This window comes from Octodon degus, unplaced genomic scaffold (genome assembly GCF_000260255.1).
Source record: "Octodon degus isolate 3935 unplaced genomic scaffold, OctDeg1.0 scaffold00166, whole genome shotgun sequence".
Classification (NCBI taxonomy): domain Eukaryota; kingdom Metazoa; phylum Chordata; class Mammalia; order Rodentia; family Octodontidae; genus Octodon; species Octodon degus.
In genome coordinates, this window is record NW_004524742.1 from 3,014,452 (window position 1) to 3,026,427 (window position 11,976).

An 11,976-nucleotide genomic window follows, 5' to 3' on the forward strand; every position below is an offset into this window, starting at 1 on the left:
TTGACTATTATATGTCTCGTTGTGTTTTTCATTGGATTGAGGTTTCTTGACATTCTGTATGCTTCGGTTACCTGACTGTCAGATTGTTTCCTCATATTTGGAAAGTTTTCTGCCATTACTTCTGCCCATATTTTTAATGTCATTTGTATTTACTCCTTCTTTCTCATTGATGCCTATGAGTCTAACATTGTTCATCTTTGCATCATCTTGCAGGTGATGGATTATTCTTTCCTGTATAGTCGTTATTTTTAAGAGATCCTTTTTTACCTTTTTACTAGCCGCACCAGCATCTTCAAGATCTGAAACTCTGTCTTCACTTTCACTTAAACGGTTTTGCAAGAATTCTGAGAATTCTCTTTTTTATCTCAGAAAAGAATTTCACTCTGAGTTCCTCTATATCTTTCTGCTGTTGCTTATTTACTATCGACGCTACTAATTCATGCATTTGAGCCGAGCTAGTGTCCTCCTCACTTGTTGTGAGTGGGTATTGGGTTTCCTCCATATGTTTTTGCATTTGATTGTTTACTGCAGATGTTATTAATTCAGCGATTTCTTTTTTTATTTCCAGTCTGAGTTCCTCTATACCTTTCTGCAGCTGTTTTTATTTCAGAAGCCGTTGATTCATTGCTTTCAGCTTTGTGATTCCCAATTTGTTCTGTGTTAGTGTCCTCTGCACTTGTTATAGGTGGTGTTGGGTTCTGAGGTTGCATTTTGTTCCTTCTCGTCATTTTGACCTTTGTTGTAGATCTTCGTTGTAGTTATAGCCTTAGCACGTACTCAAGTTCAGGTGCAGATCTTCAAAGTTTGGATTTATCCAGCTGTGCCTGGCTTGGGTCTGGCTGCTGTGCTCAGCTCCTTCCTGCTGCTATCTTGGGGTGAACTTGTTGTGCCCCTCTGGCAAGTTTTTCTGCTCCTGGACTAGCTGGGTGGTTCTGTCCTCTACACTCTCTGCAGGGATTGCAGCTTCAGGGTTACTGTATGCCAGGCCTTAGCTGAGCCTGGAGGGGACAAGGTGGAGTAGGGGTGAGAGGCAGCTCTCCCACACACTCACCGAGCCTGGGCTAGGACTGGTTCTGGGGGTTCCCGGAACACGGCAGAAATTCCTCCTAGGCGGAAGGGGTGGAGGAGGTGCTGCGGAGTGGTTGGGGGCATCCCAAGGGGGTGGAAGACGGTCTCACCCACGCTGCACCTGGGCTGGGACCAGTAATAGGTCCCACCGGCGCAAGGTAGTCGGAAGCTCTCCCACACACTCACCGGGCCTGGGCTAGGACTGGGTCTGGGGATTCCCAGAACGGGGCAGAAATTCCTACTCGGTGGATGGGGTGGGGGAGGTGCTTAGCAGTGGTGGGGGGCGTCCCAAGGGGGTGGAAGAGGGTCTCACCCACGCTGCGCCTGGGCTGCGACCAGTAACAGGTCTGGAAATATACTTTCTTAAAGTTTCTAGTACTAGGAGAAAATATCATACCATGTCTTTTATATAGATTGTTAATCAAATATACAGTATAAATCTTGAAACAAGAATGAAGATTAAGCAATATTCAGAAAATTAAATACTAATTAAAAATTAAATGGTTCAAAACAATTGAACTAAGAAAAAGTTTTCATGATGATAAAGATATACTGAGAATAAAACATAAGATAAATACTGCAATGACAAATAATTGACCAGTACTTCTAACTGTTTGGGGATAGGATATCGCACAAAGTTCTAGTGTGTTGTGGACATGGATAACTTACTGGTGTCCAGGTGTCACTTGTGGGACTGAGTTATTGCTATTTCCTTAATATCCACCTTGTTGACCCAGACAGAATCGTGACCCATAAGGTGCAGGAGAAGTTCATTTGTAGGATCGAATATCCCTGATGGGAATATCTTGCTGCTGTGTACAAAAGAATAAATGAAAGACTGCTTTTGTATACCTCTTATTCTCCTGTGTTTAATTGTTTGTCCTATTTGGTGGATTCTTTCCATTCTCATTCATGGAGTTGGTGTCATTTTGCTCCTTCTCTATAACAACTTTTAGTAGTCTGTGTAGGTTTGGCTTTGTCATCATGAAATTCTTAATTTGTTCTTTGTCATGGAAGTATTTCACTTCTCCATTATACTTGAAAGAGAGTTTTGCAGGGTATATCACTCTGGATTTCAGTTTGTTTTCTTGAAGACTTGAAGTACATTGCTCCATGCTCTTCTTGCCTTGATGGTTTGTGAAGAAAAACCTTTTATCCTGATGGGCTTTCCTTTAAATGTGATCTGTTTCTTTTCTTTAGCAGCTTTTAGTTACTGTTCCTGTGCTGAGTTTCTGGAATCTTGATTATTATATGTCTGGATGTGTTTTTAATAGGGTTGATGTTATTTGGAATTCTATGTGCTTTGGTTACCAGAATGTCAGATAGTTTCCCCATTTTTGAGGCGTTTTCTGCTATTACTTCCATCCATATTCTTTTTATATCATTTGTATTGACTCCTTCCTTCTCACTGATGCCTATTAGTTTCACGTTGTTCATCTTTGCATCATCTTGCAGGTATTGAATGATTTTTTTCCTGCATCCTAGTTTTGTTTTGTTTTTTTTTTTTTTTTCTAGTTGTTTTTAAGAGATCTTTTCTTACTTTTTCACTAGCTGCAATGGTGTTTTTAAGGTCTGAAAGTCTATTCTCACTTTCATTAATATGGTTTTGCCAGCTTGTGATTGAGATTTTAAATTCCTGTATATCACTTTGGATCGCTTCATGCATTTTATTTCTTTCCTATATTGTTTATTCAAGGATTCCATCATTTTTATATTTGCTCTATTTTTATAAGTATCTTCTTTAGAAACACTTAGTGCTTCTTTCAGTATAGTTATCGTTTCTTTTTTACTTCAGAAACTATTTCTGATCTGATTTCCTCTATACTTTTCTGTAGTTGTTTCTTTACTTCAGACGCTATTATTTCAGAGATTCCAGGCGTGTGATTTCCAGTTTCTTCTATGCTATTGTCTTCTGCATTTGTTTTTGTGTGGGCTCAGAGCCTGAGACTGCATTTTGTTCCTTCTGTGTCATTTTCTACAGCACGGTCTTCTGACCTTTGGTGTAGAGCTTAGATAGAGTTATTACCTTAGTACCAGATACGGATCTAGGAAGTTCAGACTCCTCCACGTGGGTGTGTGTGGCTTGGGTCTGGCTGCTGTGCACCACTTCTTCCTGCTGCAGCCTTTGGAGGTGAACCATTTCTGCCACTCTGGCAAGATGTTCTGCTTATGAATCAGTGGGGTGGTTGTTTCCTCTAGCCTCTTTGCAGGGAGTTCTGCTACAGGTTCTAAGCTGGGCCTGGGCTCTGGGTTGATTCACAGTCTGGTGGGCTCTGTGCAGTCTCACTCACACACAGGGCCTGCTCTCTGGGTCAAATGAGGATCCACCGGTCCCTGGGTCGTCTTAGTCACACACCGGGCTGGGCTGTGGATGGATTCAGGATCCTGCAGGCCCCAGAAGGTGTCACTCACATGCTGGGCCTGCGGTCTGGGTCATCTCACTCACACACTGGGCCTCCATTACAAGGTTTGGTTCTAAGGTTTTCTTAAGATAACACAGGGCCTTGGCGATGGCTAACAAAACCAATAAAGATGATTTTTTTTTCTTCAGTACTTAATCTATGTTTGAAATTAAAAGTAGTAAAATTTAGAGGAGCTAAAAAAGAAAAAAAAAAGATTCATAGAAATGGGCATTAGTTGAGCTATAGGGGACTCAGGTCAACAATTTCTGACATTGCCAGTGAAACGGAAGACCCAATACTATTATGGACTACTGAACTCTTTTAGAATATTTTGCTGAGTTTACACACCTATAATATTTAAATGATGGAACTTAACAAAAAGAGGGGATATAGATGAATGTCCATTTGGTATCTGTGTATTCAAAGTTGTTAGGATAGATATATAGTTACATTCTCTTAATGAGTAGAGGGATTCGTTCTAATGGTGTTTGTAAATAGGATATCAATTCCACATCTTGTACAGCAATTAACCACTAGGAAGAATGTATGCAATGTGTTAATTATTGAAACTGTCCTACCAATTTGGTTTGAAACTGTCTCATTGCTATTTGTTTCTCAATAAAATCATGGAAAAAAATAAAATAAAATAAAATGGGCATTAGATCCTCAACCCTAAAATCACTTTGTCCTTTATCCAAATTCCTTCACTTGGAATCTGTGTGTCTACACTGATCCATCAATAATAAAGGTAAAGATTATACATATTAATTCATTTATAGAAAAAAGATATGTAAAATTATTTCTATAATCACATTATTTTGTTTCACTAGAATATAGAGTGCAATATATTGTATTTGTTGAATTCCGGAAGACCTACATTTTCTTGTTCACCTTTTTTTCTTCATCATTTATCAAGGATTGGCTAATAAGGGGTCAATGAAGAGTTGTTAAAGAATTGAGGGACTCAGTAAATATTGTAGAAATATTTTATGTAAACTGGAAATATCACTGCATATGTACAGATTTAAATGAATAGTTTTTAAAATATTAGTCCAATAATTTATAAGAACAAATGTTAGGTTAATATTGCAGCTTACATTATTTTTACTAAGGACTGATGGGACCATTTCTGAAGGGTATGTTAGATACACAAATTTTAATTTAAAAAGTTATTTTTGGTCACAGATTATAAAAGTAATTCAGAGCTACAATGAAACACTTTGCATTAAAGAAAGCTACTAATGGATAAAGCATACTTCTCACCTAAGGAAGCCAGCTGTTAAGTCATACAATTGAGAGTACATTCTTGCCTTTCTGGAAAATTGAGTAGATGGATATCAGCACTAGCTGGCAGATATACGTGAAATCCATGTCATGTTATTGTGCCTGTGTGTTTATTGTAAAGCAAGTATTAATTTAATTTAGTATAATATGACAGAGTAGTCGCTTCCTGTTATTTGGTCCCAATCCCTCATTAAAACCATCACTTGTCTTTTTGACCTTCTGAATCTTACTTCTTGATGCCAGCAAGATGAAAATTTATCTACTTTACTTTTTTTTAGAAAACACTGTGTCATTTTTCCCCCCTCACATTTCTTCCTCTTTGGTTTTACAGCTCCGTTCCCATTACTCCAGATCCTTATGGGAGAAATAGAATTCTCTCACTGTGCTTTAAATCCCTTAAAGGCACACAGTTGAAATTTAATGGATTCAGAGTAGTAGCACAATTGTGAAAACCAAATAAATATATGTGTAACTATGTATCTAAAAGTAATGACTTAGGCAGTAGTCTAGCACTAGAGTAATAGAACATTAGAAATGTCACTCTTCTCCAGGCTGCAAGAACTTTGGGCTAGGAAAGCGTTCAAAATGAAGGTGAGAGAATCATAGTGGTACAGCCTCAGCCTCAACACAGAAACCAAAAGGTTCACATCCAGGACAACCAGTGACAGAGTGTCCCTGTACGATGCCAACCATGTACATACAGAAATTCGTTTTTTGTTTGTTTTGGGGTTTTTTTCCCCCCCTTTGGATATCAAAATCATTTGAATTGAAGGGCTTAAGTTTAATATAAATCATATGGGTTTTTTATTGTTTACTTGCTTGTTTGCATTTTTAATGTCAAGTTTTACTGATAACTTTACAAGCTCTCTCCACCTTTTTTGAAGTTGGCCCTTATTTAAGGCCTTCTACAGTTTTGGAATGTCATTAGTTTTACTAGACCTAGTTTCCTAAAAATAATAGTCTCAAGAATAATAGCCGTGTATGTGACTTCCTTTTGTTCACAGGCCTGCAGGAAGACCTTACATTTTTTTTCTCTGTGTCCCTGAGAAAATCTCTAAAAGCATATTTTTCCCATTCTACAGAAAAGTCAGAGGGCAGGGGCAGTACAATTTGGCTATATATATTTTCATTCACTACACAGTACCTTAACCTTCTTGTGAACCTAAAATTGGCACCATTCCTACAATTCATAGTAGCTTTTAAGCTTTGCCGATATAAAGTTCTAGTTCCTCATACCTATATAAGAGCTTCACATCATTAGAAAAACTTATGCTTTATGGTAATTTTTAAATGACATTAATCATTGTCTTTTAAACAGGTAGTTATTTTCATGTAACTTTCAGTATCTTGGAGTCAAAGATTTCTACAGGATGTTTGTAGGATAAAATAATATAGGTTAAAAGAGCATTTGCAGTCTAATTTTAAGTTTCCTGTTCCTCTATTTTCCGATTTTCAGCTTTCTAAGAAGTATGGAGTTCATGTATGTGGAGAAGGTGGAGAATATGAAACATTCACTTTGGATTGCCCTCTATTTAAGAAGAAAATAATTGTGTAAGAGATCATTTCAGCATTTTCTTTCCTTAAATTTGAGTGATAGAGACAGCTTCACATTAAGCTTGAGGCAACTTTTGTTGAGAGAAATAGAACATGTCCTCTAAGTTCACAAACACTCAATTTGTTTAATACCACTGAAGTTGTCTATATACTTAAATCAATACCTGACAAGACGAGGCCTTCATAGAAGGCTATAAACTTTTTAGACATTGCACTTTCGTTTACTTGCTGATTATGGCCTGCAGTAAAACTGGTACCTACACTCTGACACTTTTATCCTTTCATGAAGTGTGAATTGCCTGTATTATTTATCTTTCATTACAACTACATTTGATAAACTGCCACATCAGTAGCCTGTGGGTTCCATTAACTCTATCTTCTTTTTTCTTTTTCCTGCCCTTAACAAGTTAGAGAGTAATACTAAACATTTGAGTTATTTGGGGTTATTTTTACATACACACTGTTTTTAAATAGATTCAATTTGTGATGAGTAGTGTGATTTTGCTATAAATTTTTAAAATTAGTATAGTGAAAAACAGGAACTGTCTTCAATTTGTTACATTATTACCCATGCTTTAATTTATGTCACTCATCTTATATTCTAAGAGCATTTTATGTGCTTTTTCTAAGCTCTTATGCCTCCTGGAAAGACTGTCAGAATTACTCTTGCTGAGTGGAAAGTTCCAATATTTTCAACATCAAGGCTTGAATTTGAAATAAGAAAGGGAATTGTATAAGAAAATAAAACTACTCAAGGTGGATAGTCAAAAAATGCTTATTTAGTAAACATGATGAGCCATTTTTGTTATCTTGTATAATGTTCATGCACTCTTCTTTCATGTTCTTCTAACTTGTTTCCATTAATTTTCAACATAATTTAATTGGCAAGTTTTTATTTAGTTCCTATTGTGTCCAGAGCATGCTACTGGTGCACTGTTGATGTTCTAAGAGAGTTTCTGCCTTTTTTCATTATTAATTTTAATGAGAAAGAAATAGCAATGAGACAGTTTCAAAACAGGTTAGTAGGACAGTTACAATAATTAATACATTGCATATTTTTGTCTTCATAGTAGTTATTCAGGGTACAAGATGCAGGTATGATATCTTGTCTAAAACAATATTAGTACAAGTCTTCTCAATGAACTAAAAGAAAGTAGGTATATCTATCCTACTTTATATACCCATATATTTTTTTTTCACTGCAAAATGATCCTTCATTTGTATCCACCTTTTTGTTTTGTTTTGTCAGACATAGGTGTTACCTTTATAAAATTGGGGAAAAAATGTATCAGAGGGCATTTATGATACAAGGTGGTAAAAGTTAAGAATCATAGACTTGTAGATGACAGATACTTCTTCTGGTCATAGTAATAATGAAATAATTCATAACTGAAATATGCTTGAAGTATTACATGAAATTATATTTGATTATTCAAGAAAAACATTTGCATGGTAGCATAAACAGAAAGGTTGGGATATGTACATTGATTAATATGGGACTAAACAAATTAGAGAAAATACAGTCTGAGGAAGAAATGCCAAAAAATAATACTTTACCTATTTACTTAGCAATTTTTCCCCCTCTTGGAACCGAAGATTGAACTCAGGCCCTTGAGCTTGCCAGATAAACACTTATTCCACTGAGTGATCTCCCCAGCCCCTACTTAACAAATTGAGGTCCTATAGCTCTCAAAGATCTTAATGGACAGCTATTAACTATTGCATGTATTAATTTATACTTCATAGCTAGAAGATCTGTTTATAATAGTACTTTGACCTAGAAAAGTGACCTTTATCAGCCTCTTCATTTTGTAGAAATAGGAACTTCAACCTGACAAAGATAATGATCTGAGGAAATTAGTCATGCTGTTGACAGTGTCATCTGTAGAGAATTAAAAACCTGTAGTGTCAAAGTAAGTTGTTTGTCATACCCAAATGGTCATCTATTGAAGTATGATATATAGGGGGATCTCTGTAAAGTGCTATCCTGCTCTTCAGGAATCTTCCCTCTTTAAAAACCAAAAAGATGGACAAATCTTTTTGTCCACAGAAAGATGGACAAATCAACAACATATAAAAGGTGGCACCCCACAAATATGCCACTTCAGATATTATTTATCAGCTAATCTGCAATCTGCTTCTGATGCGTAAAGTTATTTTTTCTTCTTGCTTCATAGGTTTTACTGTTTTTCAGCTTCAAAACTTTTTCGTTTTTAAATAATTTTATTGAGAAAGAAGCAATGACATAGTTTCAAAACAGATTGGTAGTACAGTTACAATAATTAATACATTACATATTATTGTCTTTCTAGTAGTTATTCCGAGTACAAGATGAAGACATGATATCTTGTCTAAACACTATTCAAAACTTTCTTCTCATTGAACTAAGAGAAAATACCTCTATATATATGCTATTTTGTATATACAGATATATATTTTTTCCCACTGCAAAATGGTCCTTCATTTATATCCCATTTGTTGTTTACTTTTGTCAGAGATGGTATTCCATTGCCATTCATATATGGTAGGTGCATGAATTCAACAGAGTAATCCAAAATAGTCCAGTAGTCTACAATAGTAATGAGTTATCCATAGAATGTTGTATATGGTTAGAGTTCTAAATTTCTCTGTAGGGGCCAGGGAAATAGCTCAATAGGAAAAACGCTTACCTGGCAAGCGCAAGGGCCTGAGTTCAATCCCCAATTCTGCCAAAAAAAAAATTAAAAAATAAATAAATAAATAAATTTCTGTCTAAAACTTTCTTAATTGATTCCTTCTAATTACCTTCCCATGGGCCAGGGAGATAGCTCAATACAATAAGTGCTTGTTGCTGTGTTCTCCGGATACCCATGTCCAACACTAGTCCAGGTCCGGACGCCACCACCACTACTGCGCACCCCCCCCCCAGCCCACATCACCAAGTGAGAACTGCTGTGTTCTCGGGACCCCAGATAAAGCCCTAGCCCAGGCCTAGTGAGTGTGTGGGAGAGCTTCCAGCTACCCTATGCTGGCAGGACCTGTCTGGTTCAAACCCAGGCACAGTGTGGGTGAGACACTCTTTCAACCCCTTGGGACACCCCACACACACCATTCCGCAGTCCCTCCCACTCCCGCCCAGTGAGTGAGAACTTCGGCCACATTCTTGGGACCCCCAGATTCAGACCTAGCCCAGACCAGGTGAGTGTGTGTGAGAGCTTCCCCCCCGCCACCTTGTCCCCTCCAGACTCAGCTCAGGCATGGCATACAGGTCTGGGGTGAAACTGTGCAGCTATAGTCTCTGCAGAGAGAGAGGGGACAGAACAACCTAGATAGTCCAGGAGCAGAACATCTTGACAGAGGAGCACAACAGGTTCACTTGCAAGGGCAGCAGCAGGAAAGAGCTGAGCACAGCAACCAGATCCAAGGCAGGCACAGCTGGATGAATTCAAACTTTGTAGATCTGCACCTGAATTTCAGTATGCGCTAATCTTATAACTGCACTAACGCTCTACAACAAAGGTCAGAAAAGAGTGCTATACAAAATGACAAGGAGAAGTAGCAAAATACAGTCTCAGACCCCTAGCCCACCCATAACAAGTGCAGAGGACACTAACACAGAACAAATTGTGAGTCACACAGCTGGAATAAATGAATCAAGAGCTTCTGAAATGAAGAAACAACTGCAGAAAGGTATAGAGGAACTCAGATTGGAAAATGAAAAAAAAAAAATCCCTGAATTAATAGCATATGCAGTAAAGAATCAAAGGCAGAAACATATGGAGGAAAGCCAGTGCCCACCCAGAACAAGTGAGAGGACAATAGTTCAACTGAAATGTATGAATTGTTAGCATTGAAAGTAAATACACAACAGCAGAAAGTAATAGAAGAACTCAGAGAGGAATTCTTTTCTGATATAAAAAAGAATTTTCTGAACTCATAGCAGATGAAGTAAAAAAATCAAATACAGAAACATAGGGAGGAAACCCAATCTGAAAAAAACTGCAGTAAAAGAATAACTGCTTCTAAAGAAGACATTGATAAACAATATAGAGAAGATTAGAAAAATGATGGATTCCTTGAATGAGCAATACAGGAAAGAAATAGATCACATGAAGCAGAGTCAAAGAGATATAGAGGAACTTAAAATGTCAATCATAAGCTTGCAAAACAGTTTGAGTAAAAGTGAAGACAGAGTTTTAGATCTTGAAGTTTCTGGTGCAGCTAGTGAAAAGGTAAGAACGGATCTCTTAAAAACAACTAGGAAGCAGGAAAAAATATTTCATCACTTGCAGGACAATGCAAAAAGGAACAATGTGAGACTCATAGGTAACAATGAGAAAGAAGGAGTCAATGCAAATGACATTAAAAATAATATGGGCAGAGGTAATAGCAGAAAACTTCCCAAATATGAGAAAACAATCTGACATTCAGGTAAATGAAGATTGCAGAATGCCAAGTAACCTCAGCCCAATTAAAAACAAACCGAGACATCTAATAGTCAAGATCCCAGAAATCCAGCACAAGAATAATACACTAAAAGCTGCTAGAGAAAAGAAGCATATCACATGCAGAAGAAAACCCATCAGAACTACGAACGACTTCGCTTCACAAACCATGAAAGCAAGAGAATGGAGCAGAGTACTTCAAGTCCTTTATGACAGCAAATTACAGCCGAGACTACTATACCTTGCAAAACTCTCTTTCAAGTTTGATGGAGAAGTGAAATACTCCCATGACAAAAACAACTAAAGAATTTCATAATGACAAAGACAACCCTACAGAGGCTACTGAAAGAGGGACCAAAATGATCCGAACACCACGAATGAGAACAGAAGAAAACCACTAAATACAACAAACAATTAAACACAGGACAAAAAGGAGTGAACAACATCAGGTAAATAACATGTTAATCATAAAGTCAATATATCTCAATTATGACCAACAATGTAAATAGACTCAATTAACCAATTAAGAGAAAGAGCCTGGCACGGTGGATTAGCAAACAAAAACCAATAATATGCTGTATACAAGAAACACATTTGACTCATAAAGACATTCATAGGCTGAAAGTCAAAGGAAGGAAAACAATACTACATGCCCCATCACCTCAGAAAAAAGCAGGGGTGGCAATCTTATTCTCACACAGTTTTAACTTCAAACCAAGAATGATGAAGAGAAGGATAATATATTCTGGTTAGGTGAAAAATACAAGAGGAAGAAGTAACACTCATAAACATGTATGCACCAAACATGGGAGCACCCAACTATATAAAGAAAATCTTAATATATGAAAAATCTAATATCCAATAGGACAATCTTCACAGGAGACCTTAACACCCCCTTATCCCCAAAAGATAGATCAACCAGACAAAAAATTAGCAAAGAAGTAGCAGAACTGAACCAGAGCTTGAAGCAAAAGTACTTGGTGGACATATAAAGAGTGTTCCACCCAAACACAACTGAATACACATTTTTGTCAGCTGCACATGCGTCATTTTCTAAAATAGACCACATACAGGTCCATAGGTCATGCTTAAGTATATTCAAGAAAACAGAAATTATCTCATGCATATTATCTGACCACAGTGCAATGAACAACACCCTCCTCAGCAACCAGTGGGTCACAGATAAAATTAAACAAGAAATTCAACAATGTCTACAATTCAATGAAAATTCAAGCACAACTTAG

General features: G+C 37.1%; 1 protein-coding gene across 2 annotated transcripts in view; it reads left to right on the plus strand.

Annotated features, from left to right (window-relative positions):
- The window catches only part of Dph6 (diphthamine biosynthesis 6), a 266,022-nt gene that overhangs the window by 239,373 nt on the left and 14,673 nt on the right, over positions 1-11,976 (plus strand). Inside the window, exons 7-8 of one of the 2 annotated variants that reach the window (XM_023703234.1) lie at positions 6,211-6,305; positions 6,939-7,289. In XM_023703234.1, the coding sequence (XP_023559002.1) occupies positions 6,211-6,305; positions 6,939-6,981 (138 nt within the window). In that variant the 3' untranslated portion in view covers positions 6,982-7,289. Of the gene's footprint in view, positions 1-6,210; positions 6,306-6,938; positions 7,290-11,976 lie in introns of those variants that run through there. The other variant, XM_023703235.1, reaches the window with a different exon arrangement.